Source organism: Podarcis tiliguerta, assembly GCF_965153285.1.
Source record: "Podarcis tiliguerta genome assembly, chromosome: 7".
Taxonomy (NCBI): Eukaryota; Metazoa; Chordata; class Lepidosauria; order Squamata; family Lacertidae; genus Podarcis; species Podarcis tiliguerta.
In genome coordinates this window covers 1653852-1678369 of record NC_139540.1, presented here as the reverse complement: position 1 = coordinate 1678369, position 24518 = coordinate 1653852, and the positions used below count along the sequence as shown (strand labels likewise).

The 24518-nt window shown below is 49.8% G+C and overlaps 1 protein-coding gene across 2 annotated transcripts in view; it reads right to left on the bottom strand.

The window, feature by feature from the left end:
• Positions 1-17548, bottom strand: part of TONSL (tonsoku like, DNA repair protein) — a 37196-nt gene extending 19648 nt beyond the window's left edge. For both annotated transcript variants that reach the window (XR_014513220.1, XM_083449001.1), the window contains exons 1-12: positions 17440-17548; positions 15842-15937; positions 14939-15081; positions 13339-13522; positions 12340-12469; positions 10678-10849; positions 8429-8543; positions 8183-8331; positions 7203-7355; positions 6317-6442; positions 2930-3131; positions 932-993 (exon numbers count right to left, since the gene is read on the bottom strand). Coding sequence is in view for 1 of the 2 variants with exons in the window: in XM_083449001.1 (XP_083305127.1) it covers positions 932-993; positions 2930-3131; positions 6317-6442; positions 7203-7355; positions 8183-8331; positions 8429-8543; positions 10678-10849; positions 12340-12469; positions 13339-13522; positions 14939-15081; positions 15842-15937; positions 17440-17470 (1563 nt within the window). In the remaining variant the exon portion in view is untranslated. The remainder of the gene's footprint in view (positions 1-931; positions 994-2929; positions 3132-6316; positions 6443-7202; positions 7356-8182; positions 8332-8428; positions 8544-10677; positions 10850-12339; positions 12470-13338; positions 13523-14938; positions 15082-15841; positions 15938-17439) is intronic.
• Positions 17549-24518: the final 6970 nt, after the last annotated feature.

Below are 24518 nucleotides of genomic sequence, written 5' to 3'. Positions count from 1 at the left end.
GGGAAACCCAGCCAGATGGGCAGGGTATTAATATAATGATAATGATAATGATAATAATAATAATAATAATAATAATGAAATCAGTAACTTTCCCCCAACTACCCACCCCAATTTCCAAGACAGTGAAGCCAAAGGGAGAAGATGTACGCCTGACTGTGTTTTTATATTTTGCTGGAAGGTGCCCAGAATGGCTGGGGGAACACAGTCAGACGGGCAGGAGAAAAGTATTCTAATATTTCCAATAACTGGCTTGCTGACATCAGTCGCCTCGAGAGGATCACCTGCTTAGCTTATTCACTTGCTGATTACAAAGCATTTCTAAACCTCTTCATATCTAAAAATCTTTTAAGCAGTAAGCAAAAATGATGAAAGGAGGTACACAGTATCTGGTGAAACAGGATTATAAAAACAAGAATCCCATGGCAACAGGCTTCGATCTTAGGGATCAGGGAAAGCAAAAAGAGGTGTCTTCACAAGACGGATGATGCTTCAGGTAAGGCAAGAGGGAGAGGAATCCCGCAGGGAAGAGGCCTGCTTCCAGCTTACTGCCCTGAAATATTCTGTTTTATGATGATGATTGTTATTTATTACCTGTCCTTCAAACTGAGGTCCCCGGGTGGGTTACAAACATTTAAAATTACAACATTAAAAACAGTTGGTTAAAAAGTACAGAAGTCCGTGCAATTGCTTATATCAAATTTAGATTTCCAGCAACTGACGTGCAGAGGCATCGCTTCTTCCAACTCTGGAGGCCATGGCCAGCTCTCTCCTCCCCCCATGAAATGGTCCAATCCTCTTTCAAAAGCCACCCAAGCTGGTGACCATCCCTGTCTTCTGTGGGAGCGAGCGCCACAGTTCAGCTATGCCCTGACTTCTGGGCATCAGACTTAGCTGGCCCCATGGAGCCGAGTGGACTGGGGCCCTGGTATACCTTGTTGAGCCTGCGCCGTCCAGGGACCGTCTTGTTGTAGCCCTCCAGGTCGTCCTCTCCTCCTGGAAGAGAGGGCAGAGTCCCACAGTCACCGTCCGTGAAGCAAACCATCCCTTCCACCAAGAAATGTACACCCCCAAAGCAACGCCGGTCTCCTGTTTGCCCTAGACAGCCAGGGGACTAAAGGTCCCCTATCCCAGCGGCCCCTTATCATAGCTACCAGCAACAAGTCTTTTCATTTCACACACAAAACAATCCTTTTAACAAGCCAGTCCACTGGCAATGAGTTCCACAGGCTGTGACACATGTGCCAAGCACTTCCATCCATTTGCCTTAAGTCCTTCCCCATTCAAGGCATAGGTTTAGGAGAGAGATTGATTGTTGATTCTACAGTGGACCCTCCAAATACGAACTGAATTCATCCCGGGGGTCCGTACTTACCCCGAAAAGTCTGTATCCAGAGGCACCGCTTCTGCGCACATGCGTGGCATAATAGAGGGCTTCTGTGCATGCGACAAAACCCAGAAGTATACACTTCCGGGTTTGTTGCGTTCGCAACCCAAAATTATGTTACCCGAAGGTAACATAACCTGAGGTAAAGGTAAAGGGACCCCTGACCATTAGGTCCAGTCGTAGCCGACTCTGGGGTTGGGGCGCTCATCTTGCTTTATTGGCCGAGGGAGCCGGCGTACAGCTTCCGGGTCATGTGGCCAGCATGACTAAGCCGCTTCTGGCGAACCAGAGCAGCGCACGGAAACGCCGTTTACCTTCCCGCCAGAGCGGTACCTATTTATCTACTTGCACTTTGTGCTTTCGAACTGCTAGGTTGGCAGGAGCAGGGACCGAGCAACGGGAGCTCACCCCATCACGGGGATTCGAACCGCCGACCTTCTGATCAGCAAGTCCAAGGCTCTGTGGTTTAACCCACAGCGCCACCCGCGTCGCTAACCCAATGTACCACTGTATTTATAGACCACCCTTCCCTGCAAGGAGCTCCATGTGGTTCTCTCCCCGCCTCTGTTTTCTCCTCACGACAACCCGGTGAGGTAGGTTCGGTTGACAGGCAGGGACTGGCCCGAGGTCACCCAGTGAGTTCTGTGGCTGAGCGGGGATTTGAACCCCAGGCTCACGAGCCGTAGTCCAACACTGTAACCAACACATGCCATTCCCTCCTGGTCTCTCCACCCTGCTTGCAACCTAACCGAAAGTAACAGTGCTCAGCTGGGGCTCCTTCTCCAGAACCAGTGCTCTCAGGAAGGCAGGCTGGGAGCGGAGAGGCCCAACACACCCACCCCAAACGTCCCCAGGGCTCATCGAGGGAGAGAAATGCAAGCAGCACTCATAAGCCTCCTTCTCCCAGTATACCTGAAGGAGCGTCTCCACCCCCATCGTTTCCTCCCTGCGAGAAGCCAAGTTACAGGGAACCAGGCAGAGGGCCTTCTCGGTGGTGGCGCCCGCCCTGTGGAACGCCCTCCCACCAGATGTCAAAGAGAAAAACAACTGCCAGACGTTTAGAAGACATCTGAAGGCAGCCCTGTTCAGGGAAGTTTTTAATGTGTGACATTTTAATGTACAGTGGTACCTCGGGATGTGAATGGGATCCGTTCCGGAGCCCCGTTCACACCCTGAAGCGAACGCAACCCACATCTGCACGTCTGCGGGTCGCAATTTGCTGCCTCTGTGCATGCGCGTGATGTCATTTTGAGCATCTGCGCATGCGCGGGCAGTGAAATCAGGAAGTAATACGTTGCGTTACTTCCAGGTCGCCGCGGAGCGCAACCGGAAAACGCTCAACCTGAAGCAACTTTAACCCGAGGTATGACTGTATTTTTAATCTTTGTTGGAAGCTGCCCAGAGTGGCTGGGGAAACCCAGCCAGATAGGCAGGGTACAAATAACTTATTCTTCTTCTCCTCCCATAAGCCCCCCCCCCAAGCCTTGCCCCCCACTCCCTCCCAGAAAGCGCTCTTTGCTCCCCCCCGATCTCCCTGTCTCTCACCGCTATCGGAGAGCTCCAGGTCGCTCTCTTCCAAGGGCTCACTGCCCTGGGCCTCCTCCTCTTCTTCCTCTTCCTCACTGATTTCCCCATTCGAGTTCCAGCCCCGGGAGCCACAGAGGTCCTGCAGCCGGGCTTGCGTGCTTGATGCCTCGGGGCGCCCGCACCTCTGCTGGCAGGCGTGGAAGTGCCGCAGGACCTGGCACTGAGAAGCATTAGTTTGGGGTTTAAAAACGAGAGTTTGATCCGGCCTCTAATCTCACTTTTAGTTTTCAGGGTAAGAAGCAACGACAGACATTAAAATGTTTGTGTCCAGGCTTGCTGGTGTTGCTTGAAGTCAACCCATTTCTAACCACGCCCCATAGACTCTCTTTGAGGCAGCGGAGAGGCAGTATGGAAATCAACTTTACAGCTGGAAGGGGCCCTGAGGGTCATCTAGTCCAACCCTCTGCAATGCAGGAATCTCAGCTCAAGAAACCCTGACATATTACCTTATTTTCATAACATAAAACATACATTATCTTTAATAATACCCACCTATACTGTACGTATCAACATACCTACACACCTAACCCACACGGACATGGAAAATAAGGTAGTGTGTTATGTACGTGTTTTGTGTAATTTAGTGATGTATGGAAGTGAGAGCTGGACCATCAAGAAGGCTGGTCGCCGAAGAATGGATGCTTTTGAATTCTGGTGCTGGAGGAGACTCTTGAGAGTCCCATGGACTGCAAGAAGACCAAACCTATCCATTCTTAAGGAAATCAGTCCTGAGCGCTCACTGGAAGGACAGATCCTGAAGCTGAGGATCTAAGACTTCATGAGAAGAGAAGACTCCCTGGAAAAGACCCTGATGTTGGGAAAGATTGAGGACACAAGGAGAAGGGGACAACAGAGAACGAGATGGTGGGACAGTGTTCTTGAAGCTACCAGCATGAGTTTGACCAAACTGCGGGAGGCAGTGGAAGGCAGGAGTGCCTGGCGTGCTCTGGTCCATGGGGTCATGAAGAGGCGGACACGACTAAACAACAACAATTGTGTAATTGTGTAAATGTATATGTATGTGTTCTGTATGTTAATAAAATTTAAATATATAACAAAATTATAAAAAAAGAAACCCTGACAGATGGTTATCAAACCTCTTCTTAAAAACAGCCAGTGAAGGGTTACCAACTACCAGGGGTGTCCATTCTGCTGTCAAACAGTTGCTACCATCAAAAACTTCTTCCTACTGCTTAGTCTGAACCTCCCTTATCATTTGAATCCATCGGTTCAAGTCCTACCCTCCAGAGCAGGGGAAAACAAGCTTGCACCGTCTTCCAGGTGACAGCTCTTGAGATATTTGCAGATGGCTCTCATATCTCCTCTCAGGCTCCTCTTTTCCAGGCTAAGCATATTCAACTCCTTCAACCGTTCCTCATCAGGCTTGGTTTCCAGACCCAATCATCTTGGTCTCCCTCCTCTGCACACCTTCCAGCTTATCAATATCCTTCTCAAAATAGGCTGCACAGAACCGGACACAGAACTCTACTTTATCAAGAACAATCAGGAACACACTATAAGGCTCCCTCCTGTTCGTTGACATATCACAGCAGGTGTGCGACAGGGGAGCTAGCTTCAGGGGAAAGCAGCTGAGCAAGGTTCAGGGGGAAACAGTCTCGTAGGTCAAACCGGGACCTAACTAGGCTTGCACACTGCAGTCTCCTGACAACAAGACCAGAGCTAAACATTGAGATTGTTTCCTTCGCGTAGGCACCAGTGACCCACTCTGCAGAAAACCGAATTGCTGCTCCCCTGTGGAATCAGATCTGTCACTGTCCTCCCTGCCTATAATTAATAATAAAAATTTGTACACCGCCCTTCAGATCTCAGGGCGGTTCACAACGTACAATATAAAAAGCACAAAATTTAGATAGCAATGAGCAATAAACATTCTCTGGGTAGCTTATAAACAAGAAACTATTTTAAAAAAATAATACAGTATGTCGTATTTAAAATAAATGACAAGCATTTTAAAAAATTGCCAATTTCCCCGTCTTTACTATCACAAATGGTTTAAAAGATTAAACTACGCTAGGCCGTAGACACCCAAGATTAGCTTAAAGTGCAATTAAAAAGCCGGGTAAATACAAGGGTGATCGTCACCCTTGTAATCTTCTCACTGGAAATTGTTTCTTGTCTTGCTACCACTCCTATGAAGTTTTGCTGATTGGCGTGTTACTTTTGTACCGTGACGTCTATTTAAATCTGTCCACAAACCACATTGGAAACATTTTGTTTAGTCGTTTAGTCGTGTCCGACTCTTCGTGACCCCCTGGACCAGAGCACACCAGGCACTCCTGTCTTCCACTGCCTCCCGCAGTTTGGTCAAACTCATGCTGGAAGCTTCGAGAACACCGTCCAACCACCTTGTCCTCTGTCGTCCCCTTCTCCTTGTGCCCTCCATCTTTCCCAACATCAGGGTCTTTTCTAGGGAGTCTTCTCTTCTCTTCTCATGAGGTGGCCAAAGTATTGGAGCCTCAGCTTCAGGATCTGTCCTTCCAGTGAGCACTCAGGGCTGATTTCCTTAAGAATGGATGCGTTTGATCTTCTTGCTGTCTATGGGACTCTCAAGAGTCTCCTCCTCCTTACATTCCAGGTTCCTATGCAGTATTTTTCTTTACAGCATTGGACTTTCCTTTCGCTTCCATGCATATCCGCAACTGAGCGTCCTTTCGGCTTTGGCCCAGCCGCTTCATCAGCTCTGGATCTACTTGTACTTGTCCTCCGCTCTTCCCCAGTAGCATGTTGGACGTCTTCCGACCTGAGGGGCTCATCTTCCAGCGTCATAACTTTCATATGCCTGTTGTCTTTGTCCATGGAGTTTTCTTGGCAAGGATACTGGAGTGGCTTGCCGATTCCTCCTCCAGGTGGATCACGTTTGGTCAAAACTCTCCACTATGACCTGTCCATCTTGGGTGGCCCTGCACAGCATAGCTCATAGCTTCTCTGAGTTCTTCAAGCCCCTTCGCCATGACAAGGCAGTGATCCATGAAGGGGATTGGAAACATAGGCTAAGCTAAATAAATAAGTATTGCCTCAATTTATGCGAAAACTGTTAGGCTGACCCAGTGCCTCTGGAAACATTTGGCTAAGCCTCATGTTATGATGATACCCTACAACAAGTTGTGATGGGAACGGCAGCACTCTCCTGCGTTCCCAGGTTTCTGATTGGATGGGGATGCGTGGCAAAATTGTCCTTGCCATGTTGCAGGATACAATAAACTACTGGTTTATCAGATAGTTGTTGCATGGATGCCATTACAACTCGGTGTATGAATACTATGAAGCATCCACACTGATACCTTTAGTCTTGTGGCGTCATCCAAACCCCACTGCCGGCCTCACCTGCAGCTTGGCGTCGCAGGCCTCCTCTGAGTAGGAGAGAGCCGTCTGGAAACATCTCTGCAGCTCTTCATAGCTCTCTTTGGCCTCCTCCTTGGAGAGAGCGATGTTCAGCCATGTCTTCCCCTCCTGGCCATGGAAAGAGCAAGATGAGGTCCAGGAGCCGTCCGGCTTATCTGCCCACCAGTTCAGCATGTTTATCTATTTATTTTGGAGCATTTGTACCCCGCTCTTCAGCCAAAACGGCTCCCAGAGCAGCTTAAAGGTAAAGGGACCCCTGACCATTAGGTCCAGTCGTGACCAACTCTGGGGTTGTGGCGCTCATCTCGTTTTACTGTCCGAGGGAGCCGGCGTACAGCTTCCGGGTCATGTGGCCAGCAGGACTAAGCTGCTTCTGGGGAACCAGATCAGCGCACGGAAATGCCATTTACCTTCCCGCCGGAATGGTACCTATTGATCTACTTGCACTTTGATGTGCTTTTAAACTGCTAGGTTGGCAGGAGCAGGGAACGAGCAACGGGAGCTCACCCCATCGTGGGGATTCAAACTGCCAACCTTCTGATCGGCAAGTCCTAGGCTCTGTGGTTTAACCCACAGCGCCACCTGTGTCCCTCAGAGCAGCTTACACACCATCAAAACAAATTAGCCCCTATCCACAGCCTTACAAACACTTTTAAAAAAACAAAAATCGCACGACACGCAAGGAGAAAGGGACAAGGAGGGAAGAGGAAAAACGAAAGTCAAAAATTCAGACGCCAATTTCTAAACAGCTGTTCCTACAATGCCCAGCCGGCATGGATGAGGAGCAGGGAATGTTTGTTTGGCATCCAAGTAGTGAAGAGCCTCGCTTGGCCCCATCCTCGCCCTGCTCCTAGCCTGCCGCCCTTACCTCCATGGGGTTCCCCTTCCGCAGGGCCAGTTCGGCCTGGTAGTGCTTTATGGCCTGGGCATGGTCCTTCAGGTCTCCAAACGTGGCGGCCAAGGAAACGTGGATGACAGCCAGCTCTTGGTCTGGGCGCTTCAGAGACCGAGCGTGGCACAGCTGGGAAGGAAACAGAGAAACCCAAACTGCCGTGGTAAAGAGGCCCAGGGCACCCCACAGCCCATCACTGACCTTGAAAGCCCTAAACAGCCTCGGTCCTGTAGACCTGAAGGAGCGTCTCCACCCGCATCGTTCAGCCCAGACACTGAGGTCCAGCGCCGAGGGCCTTCTGGCGGTTCCCTCACTGAGAGAAGTGAGGTTACAGGGAACCAGGCAGAGGGCCTTCTCGGTGGTGGCGCCCTCCCATCAGATGTCAAGGAAATAAACAGCTATCTGACTTTTAGAAGGCATCTGAAGGCAGCCCTGTTTAGGGAAGTTTTTAATATTTAATGCTGTATTGTTTTTAACATTTGATTGGAAGCTGCCCAGAGTAGCTGGGAAAACTCAGCCAGATGGGCGGGGTAGAAATAATTTATTATTATTATTATTATTATTATTATTATTATTATTATTATTAGCGCAAGCCTGTGCCAGAGCTCTGGGAGCCCTCAAATGCCAAGTCCGTCCAGCTGGCAGCTCTACAACCCCTCCAGCCAGTGTGGTGTAGTGGTTAAGAGCGGTGGACTCGTAATCTGGGGAACCGGGTTCACTTCCCCGCTCCTCCACATGCAGCTGCTGGGTGACCTTGGGCCAGACACACTTCTCTGAAGTCTCTCAGCCCCACTCACCTCACAGAGTGTTTGTTGTGGGGGAGGAAGGGAAAGGAGAATGTTAGCCGCTTAAAGGGAGTGAAAGGCGGGATATCAAATCCAAACTCTTCTTCTTCTTCTTCCTCCTCCTCCAGGTCCTCACCCCAAGGCCCCCCTTAGCCCCAGGAGGTGCCTCACCTGCTTCTCGTAGGCTTCCAGAGACCGGTGATAATCTCCCGCCTTGGAGAACAGGTCGCCTAGCTGCTCGCAAAGCGCTAGGGCTTCTCGCAGGCTGCCGGCGGCCTCTGCTTCTTCCAGCTCCTGCTGCAGGCGGCTCACCTTTGTGGCTGCCAGAGAGAAAGAGAGAGCCACGGGCTGTGAGGTCACGTGTGCCCTGGTGCCTGGGCCCAGGGGAAGCCCCAAGGGAGCGGCGTCGCCACTCACCGTAGCGCAGGCTGCGGCAAACGCTCTCCCGCTGCGGCGGCTGCTGGGAGCCCAGGCGATAGGCTTTCTTCAGGGAGCGCTTGGCTGCCACAAAGTCCCCGAGGCTCAGCAGCACCTGTGGGGGAAGACGGAGGGTCAAGCGGGGAAGCTGCTGGGGGCGGCTGAGCTCCCTCTTGAGAGAGGTCACCCAGGAGTGTAGCGATCAGGTGGGATTACTATGAGGAATTATAAAATACGCATCAAGCCATTGTGTCCGCGATGAAATCATTGCGTTGACTGGTTTTGATTCATTGACAATAATTTCTGATCAAATCCCACAAGCCTCTGCATCTCTGGCCATTTTCTCTGCTGTTCATTTTCTACACCTGACAGGCACATATAAGCATTCTGAAACACAGGCCAGTTGCTTCACAGGGCATCCTCAGTACATAAAGTTAATAGGTTACTTTAACGTAGTTTGTTACCGTAGTTTTTGCTCCATAGCACGCGTTTTTTTCCTCCTAGAAAGTAAGGGGAAATGTCTGTGCGTGTTACGGAGCGAATGCTTCCCTCCTCCGTGGTTTCCAGTGGGAGAAGAGCCGCTGAATGGGGAGGAGAGAAGGACAGAGTGCCTGCTTCTTTAAAGGAGCAAAGCGGGAGGGGAGAGGAGCCGCTTACACGACTGTAAGCGGCTCCTGTCCGGTTGGCTCCTTTAAAGCAAGCAGGCTCTCTTGTACCTCTCTCATCCCCACTCAGCGGCTCTTCTCCCGCTTTGCTGGAAATAGCAGGAAAGATTTTCAGCTCGCTAAGGTGGGGGGGGAGGAGGGAGAGAAGCAGAGCCTGCTCCACACGTGCTTCTTGTCCCTTGAGTGCTTCTCCTTCCCTCCCCACTTAAAACGTGGTTACAAAGCACAGATCCACATGGATCCTCAGGAGTTTTGCACTGGGTCACCCCAAATTCACCATCAGATCACATAGCATGTCCATGGCTACAGTTTGCACCAAAAAAATCACGCATCCATTGTTTCGTGGGGCTGCAGTGGTGCAAAAACGTGGTTACAAACATGGATCCACACGGATCCTCAGGATTTTTGCATTGGGCTACTCCAAACTCACAGTCAGATCACATGTCTGTGGCCACAGCATGAACCACAAAAATCATACATCCACTGTTTCGTTTAGAATATTTTTTTTCTTGTTTTCCTCCTCTAAAAACTACATGCGTGTTATGGTCGGGTGCATGTTATCGAGCGAAAAATACAGTAAATTCAATTCATAATAAAAAAAATAAAATGGAAGACAATTAGCCATGTGGCTTCTGCACCAATAATTCCCAACCCACGTTAGAAGGTGGAGGAGAGAAGAGGTTGAGGAGGAGATTCTGTGCTTGCAAGACAGAAGAGATTGAGGGCATAGCTCTACTCCAAAAAGGTGTCAGGTGCAGACTGGGGACACCTCATCCCACTAACACAAGAATTAATGGGAACCACCTTTGGAGAATGGACCTGATGCGATTCAACCAGGTAAGAGCATCTCACACACAGAACCCTGTCTAACTCACCCCCACCACTCAAAACCCCCGGTAATGGTCATCTTGGAAGTGAGAGCTGGACCATAAAGAAGGCTGATCGCTGAAGAATTGACGCTTTTGAATTATGGTGCTGGAGGAGACTCTTGAGAGTCCCATGGACTGCAAGAAGATCAAACACATCCATTCTTAAGGAAATCAGCCCTGAGTGCTCACTGGAAGGACAGATCCTGAAGCTGAGGCTCCAAGACTTTGGCCACCTCATGAGAAGAGAAGACTCCCTGGAAAAGACCCTGATGTTGGGAAAGATGGAGGGCACAAGGAGAAGGGGACGACAGAGGACGAGATGGCTGGACAGTGTTCTCAAAGCTACAAACATGAGTCTGACCAAACTGCAGGTGGCAGTGGAAGACAGGAGTGCCTGGCGTGCTCTGGTCCAGGGGGTCACAAAGAGGCGGACACGACTGAACGACTAAACAACAACAACAACAATGGTCATCTTTAAGACGGACGACTCGCACCGCATCACTGTTTCCCTTTGCAGACAAACCGGAAGCCCAATGGGAACCATCTTTGGAGAATGGATCTGATGCGATTCAACCAGGTCGGAGCATCTCACGCACAGAAGCTGCACACAGCCGCCTCCCCAGGCATCACACGCACCCCCATCCAGGCCACCGCAGTCCCCGTCCCCAGGCCAGAGGAGCTGGAAAGGCGCCAGCCCCACCTCTGCCCCCCTCACCTGAGCGATGCTCGCACAACACTCGCTCTCCATGTACTTCTCCTTCATCTTGCAGGCGCATTCCCGCGCCCTCTCCAGGCAGCGCATGGCCTTCGAGTGCTCCCCTTCCCGCAGGTGGATGTTGCCCAGGTTGAAGTATGCCCGGTAGAGGTCTTCGTGCAGCTGAGTCTGCCTAGGGGAGGAGAGAGGAAGCCTTTGACAGCTGCCCGACAGCTGCTTTGGACTACAGCTCCCATCAGCCCCAGGCAGCACGGTCACATGATAGGGGGGAGATAGCGAAGGCACAGCACATCTGCCGACAGGGGCGGGTGGAAGGTTACCAGTGTGCAGCCGATCAGTTCCACTCCTCTTAGCTAGGACTCCCAAGGCTTGCAGACAGCAGCCTGCAGCCCGAAACCCGGGGAGCGCAGCGGGGCGCGCCTGGGGCTTTGGGCAGATATCCGGACGACTGGAGAGCCCGTGGGAGTTCCCGCCGGGCTCCCAAGGCTTGCGGATAGCAGCCTGTTCTGGGGGCTGGGGAACCTCGGGCTTCCCCCACCCCCCAGCCCTGCAAGCTTCGGGAGCAATGGCGAGGTTGCGCAACCTCGCCTTCGCTCCCAGACCCCCAGCCCCGAGGCTGAAAACGAAGCCAGGACAGCTAGCGGGATCCATCCATCATGGGGATCGGGGGGGGGGGGGATTTTTTTCTCCCCCCCTCAATAGGTACGCCCTATAGGACGAAAAATACGGTAATTCTCTCCTCCATAAATTTGCCCATTCCTCTTTTAATAATAATAATTATAATAACAACAAATTTTATTTATACCCCACTTTCCTCGGCCAGAGCTGGGCTCAGGGCCGCTACCAATAAAATAAAATCACAGTAAAAACATAATACGGGAAAAAGAGAGGGAGAGGGAAAAAAACCAACAATTTAAAATGCAGGTTAAAATGCAATTTAAAATGCAGCCTCATTTTAAAAGCAGCCCATAGATCAAAACCATAAGGGGAGGGAAACATAAGGCTCAGACCGAGTCCAAACCAAAGGCCAGGCAGAACAGCTCTGTCTTGCAGGCCCTGCAGAAAGATGTCAAGTCCCACACGGCCCTAGTTTTTGTGACCCAGCGTTCCACTAAGTTGAAACCAATCTAACCTCCTTGAGGCTCGGGACCTCCAAAGTGTTGTTATTTGTGGACCTTAAGGTCCTCCACGAGGCATACCAGGAGAGGCAGTCCCGTAGGTAGGAGGGTCCTAGGCTGCATAGGGCTTTAAAGGTCAAAACCAGCACCTTAAACCTGACCCTGTACTCCACTGGGAGCCAGTGCAGTTGGTAAAGCACTGGGTGAATGTAATCCTGCGGCAAGGACCCTGTAAGGAGCCTCACCGCGGCATTCTGCACCGCTGGAGTTTCTGAGTCAGCTTCAAGGGCAGCCCCGTGTAGAGCGAGTTACAATAATCAAGCCTGGAGGTGACCGTCGCGTGGATCACAGTGGCCAGATCAGGGCGAGAAAGGTAAAGGAGCAACTAACTGCTTTTAAAGCCATCCAATCCATACTGCAAAAGTTCCGTAGTTTAGCTACATGTTGCATGTCTCTGCAAAACGACCGCATGACAGGACCCTACATAAAGGTCAGGGGGAGGGGGAGAGCCCTAGAGCCCCACAGGGCCCAGCCCAGCCCTTACTCAGAGATGTAGATGCTCTTTTTGATGTAGTAGGCATGCTTGGCCGGGTTCTTCAGGCTGTCGTAGACCAAGCCCAGGTTCAGGTAGAGTCGCGCCCTCATCTCGCTGGCCTCCCGCTGTGGCACTTCCCCTGTGAGAAGGACGCAGCCTGCCGTTACCCCCTGCAGGTTGCAACCCGCACACAATCCTCCTCCCAGGGGCCAAGAGGGTGGCCCTCCATTCAGCTCACAGAATATGCTGTTTCGTGGCAGATGAAGATGATGGACTATATGGAATTAGCAGAAATGACTGGCAGAATCCGAGACCAGGGAGAAGAGTTGGTGGAAGAAGATTGGAAGAAATTTAAAGATTACCTACAGAAACACTGCAAAATTAATGAATGATAGAATGACGTTGGATTGAGGTTAAGGGGTTTTTAGCAATAATGTTTGAAAGAATATGTAGAAGTGGAATGTTAACGGATGGAAAGGTAAAGTTAAAATATATTAAGATCAAAACTAAGATAGGTAAAGAGGGAAAGGATTTGCTGAACAAACAATCGAATTGGAATACAAAGGGGCAGTGGCGTAGCATGGGTTGCCAGCACCCGGGGCAAGGCAAGTAATTTGCGCCCCCTAACCCGTGGATTTGCGCCCCCTAACCCTAACCCCCAGATGTTGCGCCCGGTGCGGCCAGCCCCCCCTGCACCCCCCACGCTACGCCACTGCAAAGGGGGGAGGTGTGGGGAAGTCCGAGAAACAAGCAAATGTAAGATATGTTCTGAAAGATGGAATTGTTCGTAATTGTTTTTATCTTTTGTATTTTTTTTCTTTTTGTTTGTTTTTTCTGTTATTTTGTGAAAATCTTAATAAAATATTATAAAAAAAAGAAAACAGAATATGCTGTTTCAGCATCCGCCAAGGCAATGTCAAGGCCCGAATTCTCAGCAGAGAGCGTCTCAGGACCAGGCTCCTGGCTGCGGCTCCCTCTCGGCTCCCTTCCCGCCTCCGCCAGAGGTACCTTCCAGCTGCTCCTCCAACACCTGCAGGCTCTTCATGAAGGCCGCCTCCGCCTCCTGCAGGGCCTCGCTTGAGGGGTCACTTTCCGCCATGAACATGTACGTGCGGCCAATGGTGGCCCAGGCCCTCTGCTGCTCAATGGGGTTGCAGAGGGAGCGGGCCAGATCCAGGTGGCGGCGCTGGTGCTGGAGAGAGGAAGACAGAGGGGAGGGTCAAGGCCAGGTCCCCCGGCAGCATCCATCCCCAGTCCCACGAGAGAACTGGAAGGGCCTCAGAATTCTGCTTTTCCGTCCCCTGGTCCAGGCCCCCACCTCCAAAGCAGCAAAGGGCCACATTCCCTTCTAGACAACCTTCTGGGGGCCACGTGCTAGGTGGGCAGGGCCAGAGGCCAAAGTGGATGGAGTCATTCATGCTCATGTTACCTTTGTACTGTAGCTTAATTGTTACACACACTCATGCATTCCTCTCTATCCTGCATCCAGGAAGCAAGAAGCTCAAAGGAACGCAGCAAAGGGATTGATTTACTGTTGCAATAGTTTATGGCTTATCAATAGCAAGGTCCCTGTGGTGAAATACAGGTGAGACGTCTTGTGACTGTGGAGCAAAATCATTTGGGGCTTTAATTTTTAAAACTGAACTTCACCTGTAAATCTCAGGGTAGTTCACAATATAAAAACACAGTATAAAAACACAAAGTACGTACATAAGTTTATATGATTTGTGTCCTTTGTTCGGATCTACAGTGGACACTCGGGTTGCGAACCTGATCCGTGCGGGATGCACGTTCGCAACCCACAGCGTTTGCAACCCGCAGCAGCACGTCTGCACACGTGTGGGTTGCGATTCGGCACTTCTGCACAAGCTCAAAATGCAATTTAGCGCTTCTGCGCATGCGCAACCGCCGAAACCTGGAAGTAACGCTTTCTGGTACTTCCAGGTTTCAGCGGTCCGTAACCCGAAAAAATGCAACCTGAAGCGTCTGTAACCCGAGGTATGACTGTACAGTCATACCTCGGGTTGGATATGCTTCATGTTGAGTGCGTTCAAGTTGCGCTCCGCGGCAACCCGGAAGTAACGGAGCGCATTACTTCTGGGTTTCGCCGCTCGTGTATACGCTCGCGCGCATGCGCAGAAGCGGCGAAAAGCGATGCGTACATGCGCAGACATGCCGTCGCTAGTTACGTTTGCTTCTGGATGCGCATGGGGCTCCAGAACGGTTCCTGTTCGCATCCCAAGGTACCACTGTAAAGCGTCACTGTGATCAACAGGACTTCAAATTTAGGATACTTTGTTGAACTAAAAAATCTTTTAAAAAAACAAACAAAAGCTCATACCAATAACAAACTTAGTTGGTCTCTAAGATGCTACTGGAAGGATTTTTTGTTTGTTTGCTTGTTTCGACTACGGCAGACCAACACGGCTACTTACCTGTAACTTGAAAAATCTTTGGCACAGTTTGATTATAAATAACAGTTTCAAAGCAGTTCTTGAAGTAAGCACCACTTTAAGTGATTTTATTTGTCAAAACCGGGCGGCTTAAAGCCGCGATCTCTGGAAAGAGCTTCTACCCTCCGGACTCCCGCCTCCTCCAGCCCTCGCACCTTCAGTGCAGCTTCATAACTCTCCAGCTCAGCCAGGCACTCCCCAATTTTCCGGTGGGCCACAGCAGAGCCGATGGCATCGTCAACACTCTCCAAGAGACGCAGCTCCTGCCGGTGCTCCTCCAACGCCTCCTCAAAGCGCCCTGCCAGGACAGAAGGGTCAGCGGTGGGCCTTAGAGGGCAGGCAAAGCAAGTGCCATGAGCATGCTATTGCACGAAGGGAGTGGAGGGAGAAAAACGCATTTCACCAGTGCTTTTCTCCCCTAGATGCGCCAGAGCAGCTTGGGGGCTTGCTCAACTGAGCGCGGAGTCTTCTGCGCCTCAACTGAGCAGGTTAAGGGACCCCCACCTACTTAAAGTAGCCGTTTAAAGCTATTTCAAAGTCACCTGGATCTGGAAGCCTAGGACCCATGTACCTACAGGACCACCTCTCCCAGTATGCCCCGCGTAGGACCTTAAGGTCCACAAATGACAACATTCTGGAGGTGCCAAGTCACAAGATGGTTAAGTTGGTCCCAACTAGGGCCAGGGCCTTTTCAGTACTGGGCCCGACTTGGTGGAACGCTCTGTCACAAGAGAGCAGGGCCCTGCGGGACTTGACATCTTTCCGCAGGGCCTGCAAGACAGAGCTGTTCTGCCTGGCCTTTGGTTTGGACTCAGTCTGAGCCTTATGTTTCCCTCCCTTTACAGTTTCGATCTATGGGCTACTATTAAAATGAGGCTGCATTTTAAATTGCATTTTAACCTGTATTTTAAATTGCCCCCCCCCTTTTTCCCCTAGTATGTTTTTACTGTGATTTTATTGGTGTTAGCCGCCCTGAACCCGGCTTTCTCTGGGTAAGCTGGGGTATAAATAAATAATAATAATAATAATAATAATAATAATAATTACAGGACACTCACCATGACGAGCCAAGATCCCTCCCAGCTGGTTACAGAGGGCTGCTTCCTCCTTCAGGTCCCCCTTCCGCTGGGCTTTCTCCTTGTCCTTCTGGAGCTCTGAAGGACAGTAGCAGCAGAAGACCCATTAGTCTCGTCCGGTTAGAAAAGATGGATATTTACTGTGTTATTTATAATGACTATTACTATTACTCTTGAGAGTCCCATGGACTGCAAGAAGATCCAACCTCTCCATTCTGAAGGAAATCAGCCCTGAGTGCCCACTGGAAGGACAGATCCTGAAGCTGAGGCTCCAAGACTTCATGAGAAGAGAAGACTCCCTGGAAAAGACCCTGATGTTGGGAAAGATGGAGGGCACAAGGAGAAGGGGACAACGGAGGACGAGATGGTTAGACAGTGTTCTCAAAGTGACAAGCATGAGTTTGACCAAACTGCGGGAGGCAGTGGAAGACAGGAGGGCCTGGCGTGCTCTGGTCCAGGGGGTCACGAAGAGGCGGACAAGACTAAACAACTATACAACAACAACAACAACAACAACAACAGATAAACCCTTGGTTTACCCTAGGCATAGGCAAGCTCGGCCCTCCAGATGTTTTGGGACTACGACTCCCATGATGCCTAGCTAACAGGACCAGTGGTCAAGGATGATGGGAACTGTAGTCCCAAAATATCTGGAGCGATGAGTTTGCCCATGCCTGGTTTACCCCCTGTGATGGTGGTGAAGGGGGGGGGGGGCTAAGGCAGACTCCCTGACTTAAAAATGAGTTAAATATATTAGGCAAGCTCCCACTTCTCCCCCCCCCCGCAGGTAACCCAACCCTCCCCTCCCCCCCAGGTATCACTCTCCCTCCTTCAACCCTCCAGGCAGGGGTGCCAACTTGAATAAAATGGGGGGGGGTTCTAGTTAAACCCCGCCCCACATAATCGCATGACGCGGTGCCCCCCCCCCCGACTTAAATGGAAATGCCCATAAACTTGGGGGGTGTCCCTGAATATTTTATTGGGGGGGCGAAGGCCCCCCTGAGTTGGCCCCTCCCCCTCTAGGCAACTCTCTCCCTCCCCCAACCCCTTCAGGCAGTGGGGGGGGGGTTCCTGTTAAGCCCTGCCCTGCATAATTGATCACATGACAGGGCGCACCCCCATGCCCATCAACTGGGGGGGGTCTCGAATATTTTATGACGGGGGGGGAAGGCCCCCTGAGTTGGCCCCTCCCCCTTCAGGTAACTCCCTCCCAACCCCTACCAGCAGAGGTGAATAAACGTAACTAAAATGGGGGGTTTCCCCAGTTAAGCCCCCCCACACATAATCGATCACATGACGTGGCGCACCCCCCCCCATTCCCATCAACTGCAGGGTCTCTGGTATTTTATGAGGGGGGGAGAAGACCTCCTCCCCCCTTCAGGTAACTCCTCCTCTCCCCCAACCCCTCCAGGCAGGGGGGCCAACTTGAATAAAATGGGGGGGGGTTCCCTCAGTTAAGCTCCGCCCCGCATAATGGACCACATGACGTGGCGCACCCCCATGCCCATCACCCTGGGGGGGGGCCCGAATATTTTATGAGGGAGCGAAGACCCCCCCCCCGCACCCCCCTCCCCACTCACGGCGGATTTCTCGGTCCCGCGCGCCCCCCATGGCCGCCGCCGCCGCCGCCTCGTCTCTCTCTTCCCTTCCGCGCCAAACTCCCGCTCGCCCAGAGGGCTCCCCTGATTGGCCGAGCCCTAGCGCGCTCCCATTGGCTGAGCGCCGCCCAACCGCGCGCCGCTTCTTCCTCTTCGTGGCCCCGCCCCAAGAGGCGGGGCCAGCTCAGCTGCTGCTGCTGGCTCCGCCCCCCCGGGCTGCTCCTCGGACGCCTCTCGCTCCGGAGGGACTCCGGCCTGATTTCCCAGAAGGGGAGGAGGTTTGCTGGTGACGAACCGGATCGAGGTTGGATGAGGCCCTAAGCCAGGGGTCTTTCCCAGTAGTGATGTAGGGAAGTGAGAGCCGGACCATAAAGAAGGCCTTTTAATGAGGGTGTTGCTGTTTTGAATAGATGCTATACTAGGCACCCCCAAACTCAGCCCTCCAGATGTATTGGGACTACAGTTCCCATCATCCCTGACCACTGGTCCTGTTAGCTAGGGATGATGGGGGTTGTAGTCCCAAAACATCTGGAGGGCCGAGTTCGCCTGTGCTATACGGTTATTTATGGACCTAAAGCCATTTGCACGCGCAGAATGTAGGCATCCTATATATATATAGAAATGAGCAAACCAGTGATATTTTGGGGAACAGGCTAGCAGGCGGGGCTCATTACACATCATAGGAGCCTACACCCCAGATGGGCGGGGTACAAATAAATTATTATTATTATTATTATTATTATCATCATCATCATCATCATCATCATCCCCACCCAACCAGAAAGCACCGGGGAGGGACGGGACTGGTGAGCAGCCGGTCTGTTTCCCAGTCTGGTCTACCTCGCAGAGTCGGCATGAAGCTGGAACAAGGTTCTGTGCACAGCCAGGGATGGATCCGCCTTCCTTGGAATTCCAGCAGGCAGTGGGAAGAGAGATGGAGCACAGCTGGGAAAACACCCTCCCCCTTTATTAACTTTGCTAAAGGTTGAGTTGGATGAGTAGCAAAGGCAGATCCAGGTCTAGTCTGCTCTACAGGGACAGCTGCCCTGCTGCTGCCTTATTCTGCTGCCCTTTTGCAGTTGGAAGCCTCTTAGGGGCATGCTGGGATATGTAGTCCTGCTTAAGCGTAGGCACCCCGTGGAGACAGAGTGGTCAGTTTCTTCTATCAAGCACTGCTGAGCAAGCGCAACGGGGCATGCTCAGTGACAGCAACCGAAGCCCTTTGGCTGCCCACACTTGGGATCTGAATTTAGTGCATTCGGTAGGGAGAGGGCGAGAGATGCCACACGTCCTGATGAGCTCGCCTCCAACAAAAAGTAGACAGTCCTCGTGGAAGCTGCGCAGGGCCATCAACTGCAAAAAAGTGCTTCCTATTGATTGTGTTGCAAGGCTTAGGACAAGGAGGTCAGACAGCGTGACTTAAGGCTATGGTGTGAGATTCAGAGAAGGGAGATTTGAGACTGTTTCTGAACCTCATCTTCACTGGACCAGTGAAGACCAGGCCAATTTGTGCCAAAGAAGGACAGAACTTTATTTATATATGCCACAACAGCAGCAAGAATACTTATTGCAAAGTATTGGAAGACACAAGATCTACCCACCCAGGAAGAATGGCAGATGAAGCTGATGGACTACATGGAATTGGCGGAAATGACTGGCAGAATCCGAGACCAGGGAGAAGAGTTGGTGGAAGAAGATTGGGAAAAATTCAAAGTATATCTACAGAAATACTGCAAAATTAATGAATGTTAGAAGAATGCTGGAATGAAGTTACAGGGTTTTAGCAGAAAGGTTATGAAGAATTAAGCAAAAAGAATTAAGCCAAAGTGGAAAATTTAAAGTTAGATGATGGTGTTAAGATAAATTATAGAACAAAAAATTGAGAAAGATGCAAAGGATTTGCTGAAATAGCTAAGTGAACTAGAATACAAAAAAGGGAGGTCGATGAAACAAGTAAATGAAAGGTAAAGATATGGAAATATTGGATGTGTTTTTAAATGTTTTTGTTTTTCTTGTTGTGTTGATGTATTGGGGTTTTTTTGTTTTCTTTTTATTTTTGATGTATTGTTTGTTAATTTTTTATTGTTTTTTCCCTTTTCTTTTTTCTGTAACCATTAAACTTTTAATAAATATTATTTAAAAAATAAAAAAAAGACCAGGCCACTGGCCCACCCAATATCCTGTTCTCACAGCGGCCCATCAGAAACCCTCAAGAAGGATCTAAGCTCAAGAGCCCTCTCGTCCTGTGGCTTCCAGATTCAGAAGCATCGCTGCCTCCAGCTGTGGAGGCAGAACCCAGCCATGTCTGTGTTCTTATTTCTATTTTGTGTTTTTATATTGCATTTTCGTTATGAACTGCCCTGAGATCAATGGACAAAGTATGGTCTACAAATTTAATAAATAATAATAAGAATCCTGGTTAGTAGCCATTGACGGCACTCATAAATTTGTCTAATCCTCTTTTATAGCCATCTAGGCTGGTGGCAACTCAGTACGCTTTGCTGTGGCTGGACTGGATTGCACCCAGGGAGATAATGGAACAATTGCCAGCGTTGAGCTATATAAACAAAGTCTTCATGCAGAGGTATGCCAGGTAGTCAGGGCTGCAAATCAATCACCCAATCCACTTTTATCCATGTTTATTCAGAAGTCCCACTGTGCTCAGATTACTCCCACATCAGTGTGCATACAATCACAGCCTGCATTTATCAAGGGCATAAAGCCCCTTTCCTAAGGGAGAAAGCTATAGAGGTTGGGGCATTTTGTTTGGAGAGAAGGAGAAGGGAACCTAGGTTAGAAACCTGAACATATCCACCTTCTTAAAAGCCCTACTGAACTTGGATGGACTAGTGAACAAGTGTAGGATTCTGATGCAGAGATGCTGAAACTATGAACTATGAATGTTATTAATTTTTATTACACCTTCTTGCCAAAATGGCTTCTCTGCAAAATAGAAAGGGTTGTTCCCTTTCATTCTGTCACTCACGCGCAATTCAAAATAGAGGTTATCCAATGAAACTGACAGGCAGCAGATTTAGGAAATGCCTCCTTCACCTAATGCAGAATTAGTTAGTGGACAATTCTTATGCCGGTTTCCAGAAACAGCTGAGCAGCAATGAATGCCGCATACCTGTTACCTGATCATGTCAGGTTAGGGCAGCAGGGAAAACTTGGACCATTGCAACTCTGTTCTCTTTTAGCATAAGGTTAGTTAACAAAGGTTCTGGTGGGCTGAATGTGTAGAGACATACAAACAGGTCTAAGCATCGCACTGCTTAGACCTTTAACCTCCCTCTCCAAATTGTCCATCACCTCTCTAAGTACTACTGCCTTTGGGGACTTTGAGGTCTCGCAGCTAGCAGGCACCATCGTAGTTCCCTCTCCCGGTCTGCCCCACGGAGAGCCTCAAGGTCCACAAATAGCAACACCCTAGAGGTCCCGGGCCCTAAGGAAGTTAGATTAGCTTCAACCAGAGCCAGGGCCTTTTCAGTAATGGCTCCGGCCTGGTGGAACGCTCTGCCTCATGAGACCAGGGCCCTGCAGGATCTGATTTCTTTCCGCAGGGCCTGTAAGACAGAGTTGGCTTTTGGCTTGGAGCCAGTTTGATTCCCTCCCTCTCTTTCTTTTTTCTTTTCCTTCTCCTCCTGCGATGAGGCTACATTTTAATATTTTAATGTTTCAATATTTTAATGTTGTATTTTAATTTTGTTTTTAAGTTGTAATCATTCAACTTGCTTTTATTATTGCTTTTTAGCTGCCCTGAGCCCGGCCTTGGCTGGGGAGGGCGGGATATAAATAAAAATTATTATTATTATTAATGGCAAGCTCAGGTGGCTGAGTACAAACAAGTGTGGGGCTGCTAAAAAAACCACCCAGTTGTATCAACACACCCAGGTGAATTCTGAGGGATGCAGAAAGACAATTCACTTTAAAAAAAAAACAATAAAAGAGGGGTACCCCTTTCCCACTTTTTTTTTTTAAATAAAAGCTCAATTAGAACAGAACCTGCTTAGTGGTTCCCAGAAGCCACAGAATGCTGAGTGCTAGATGGAAAGAAAAGAAAACTCAGGAAAGGTTGAATTGGCCGTTTTAGGCACTTCTTGCTCAGTGTTGTGGAGTCATAAAATTGTAGTCAGAAGAGACCCAAAATGCCATCTAGTCCAACCCCGTTTTTGCAGGTCCCTTGTTCTCTGCATGTGTTTGAAGGCGATTTACGCCAGGTGCCATACATCCTAGAGCAGCCTTTCTCCACCTGTGAGTCCCCAGATGTTGCACTACAACTCCCATCACCCCTAGCTAGCAAGGCCAGAGCTCAGGGATGATGGGAGTTGTAGTCCAACATCTGGGAGCCCACAGGTTGAGAACTGCTGTCCTAGAGGAAGCTGCCTTGACTCAAGTCAGCAGCGGTCTATTGAGTAGCCCAATGTTGCTTCTTGTCCGGCACCAACCTTCCAAGTTGATTCCCACTGCTAAGAGGTCTGCTCTCCTGATGCACCTCCCCTCAAAACCCTCCATGCATTATTCCCAATATCCTGGCTGGGCGCTTCTGCTCGGTGAGCCTCACTCACCCCTGAAGGGGGAGAGAAGAGTCTTGCAAGGCAAGTCTATTCCCTGCACTTCGCTTTCAACCTCCAAAAAGGTGGAGGTGAGCAATTTGCGTGAGCTTGGGATAACCAAGCATAGTTCTTTCCACTAACAGGGCATCTTGTTTGTGTGAAATGGTAAGTTTGAATACAGAGAAATATTTGCTGCTCATCATCCTTATGCATTCCCTTCCTAAGATTTCAAACCACCCACCTTTAGTCTGGGCCGCTTAAAAATATAAATATTGATGAACACTGGCCAGGGGATGTAAAGGTAAAGGTAAAGGGACCCCTGGCATTAGGTCCAGTTGTGACCGACTCTGGGGTTGCGGCGCTCATCTTGCTTTATTGGTGGAGGGAGCTGGCGTACAGCTTCCGGGTCATGTGGCCAGCAGGACTAAGCCGCTTCTGGCAAACCAGAGCAGCACACGGAAACGCCGTTTACCTTCCCGCCGGAGCGGGACCTATTTATCTACTTGCACTTTGACGTGCTTTAAAACTGCTAGGTTGGCAGGAGCAGGGACCAAGCAACAGGAGCTCACCCCGTCACGGGGATTCGAACCGCCGACCTTTTGATCGGCAAGTCCTAGGCTCTGTGGTTTAACCCACAGCATCACCCGCGTCCAAGACCAGGGGATGTACAGATCCTGAATTAATGCAGAATTAATTCCTGCATGGCAGGGGTTGGACTAGATGACCCCTGGGATCCCTTCCAACTTTCTAATTTTTAATTTTTATAAAAAATAATTCTATTTTTCTATCACAAGTGTGAGAATTCCTCCCAAACATGCCGCTTTCAGCCACGCTTGTAAACTGTCGTGTTATTTGAAAGAATTGCACACGGCAAGAAGGGAATCTCCTCTATTCCACCATCCAGGCCCCAATGATTCCCCCATACATGGGTGACCTTGCAGCATTGAAGTTAATTTTTTACGACACATCTGAGGACAGAAGCCGTCATGCTGCCGCTGGTGCATGATCTCCTTTTCTAAAAAGGCAGCATAAAGCAAAACAGGGAGGGAAGAGTAGAGGGGAAAACATCTGCCGGGCATGCTGAGGAGCCCAAGGTCAGCTCCTGGCATCTCTAGTTAAAACAGATATTGGGCAGAAGGTCCAGGATAGTGTCACTGCGAGTCCAGGAGTGAGCAGACTCAATCTTCATTCGTCCCAGTGAAACCCATGTCGAATGTTACAATATGGTATGTGCAAGATCTTGTCAGCAGGAGATCCAGTGCATCCGTCTGGGGAAGTGTGCAAATGCAGAGGAATGCATATATTATAATAATTATTATATAATAAAAAATAACAGTTCTTATTCACCCTCAATGTTCCAACACTCTGAACTCCTGGTGCGATGTTGGCTGGGACAAAACTTCTGCAGCAAAGCAACTTCTCATAAGGTTATGCTTCTTGCCTTGCTCGTTTCTCCCTCTTTGAAATCTTTGCTCCAAACAATCCAGCCAGTTAGTGACTGGAACAACTCAACTACTGAAGATAAAAAGGAAGGAGTGTCATTTGCAGTCTATTTACAGTGCCCAGGAGTAGTCTGGGGGGTGGGCCTTGTTTTTTGTTCTTGTTTTCATCACGTATTTTGTGCTTTTGTATTGTCTTTTTATGTTGTGAACCACTCCGAGATCTGCGGATGAAGGGCGGTATATGAATTTAATAAATAGTCTGTCGCTTTTAACAGGGTGACTGCCTTCCAATAAAGTTAAAACAACCTGTTGCTCCATAAAGTTTGGCAAAGCAGCTAACTGCATCTCTTGAGCTAGAGCACACGATTACTTTATTATTTCAGCCAGGACAGTTGCCCAGCAGACTGCACAGGGACGGTTTTTCCTAAGTGGCCACATACAGTGGAATTTCAGACCTGATCACAAGTGGAAGAGCGTTGATGCAACCCAAGCCAAAGTCCTGGGACCATAGCAAGATCAAGACTACAGAAGAACTCACATGGACAGTGGGTTGCATGCCAGCCATGGGCACGGCCAGCCAACACCTCCTTGCCCATGCATAGGCAAACTCGGCCCTCCAGATGTTCCAGGACTACAACTCCCATCATCCCTACCTAACAGGACCAGTGGTCAGGGATGATGGGAATTGTAGTCCCAAAACATCTGGAGGGCCGAGTTTGCCTTATGCCTGGAAGACCACCTCTCTTGCTGCAGTGGGCTTGCAACTTCCTGACTAGACTACTGCAAATGGTCAAAGGCCTGGAAACGATGCCTTATGAGGAACGGCTAAGGGAGCTGGGCATGTTTAGCCTGGAGAAGAGGAGGTTAAGGGGTGATATGATAGCCATGTTCAAATATATAAAAGGATGTCACATAGCGGAGGGAGGAAGGTTGTTTTCTGCTGCTCCAGAGAAGCGGACACGGAGCAATGGATCCAAACTACAAGAAAGAAGATTCCACCTAAACATTAGGATTAACTTCCTGACAGTAAGAGCTGTTCGACAGTGGAATTTGCTGCCAAGAA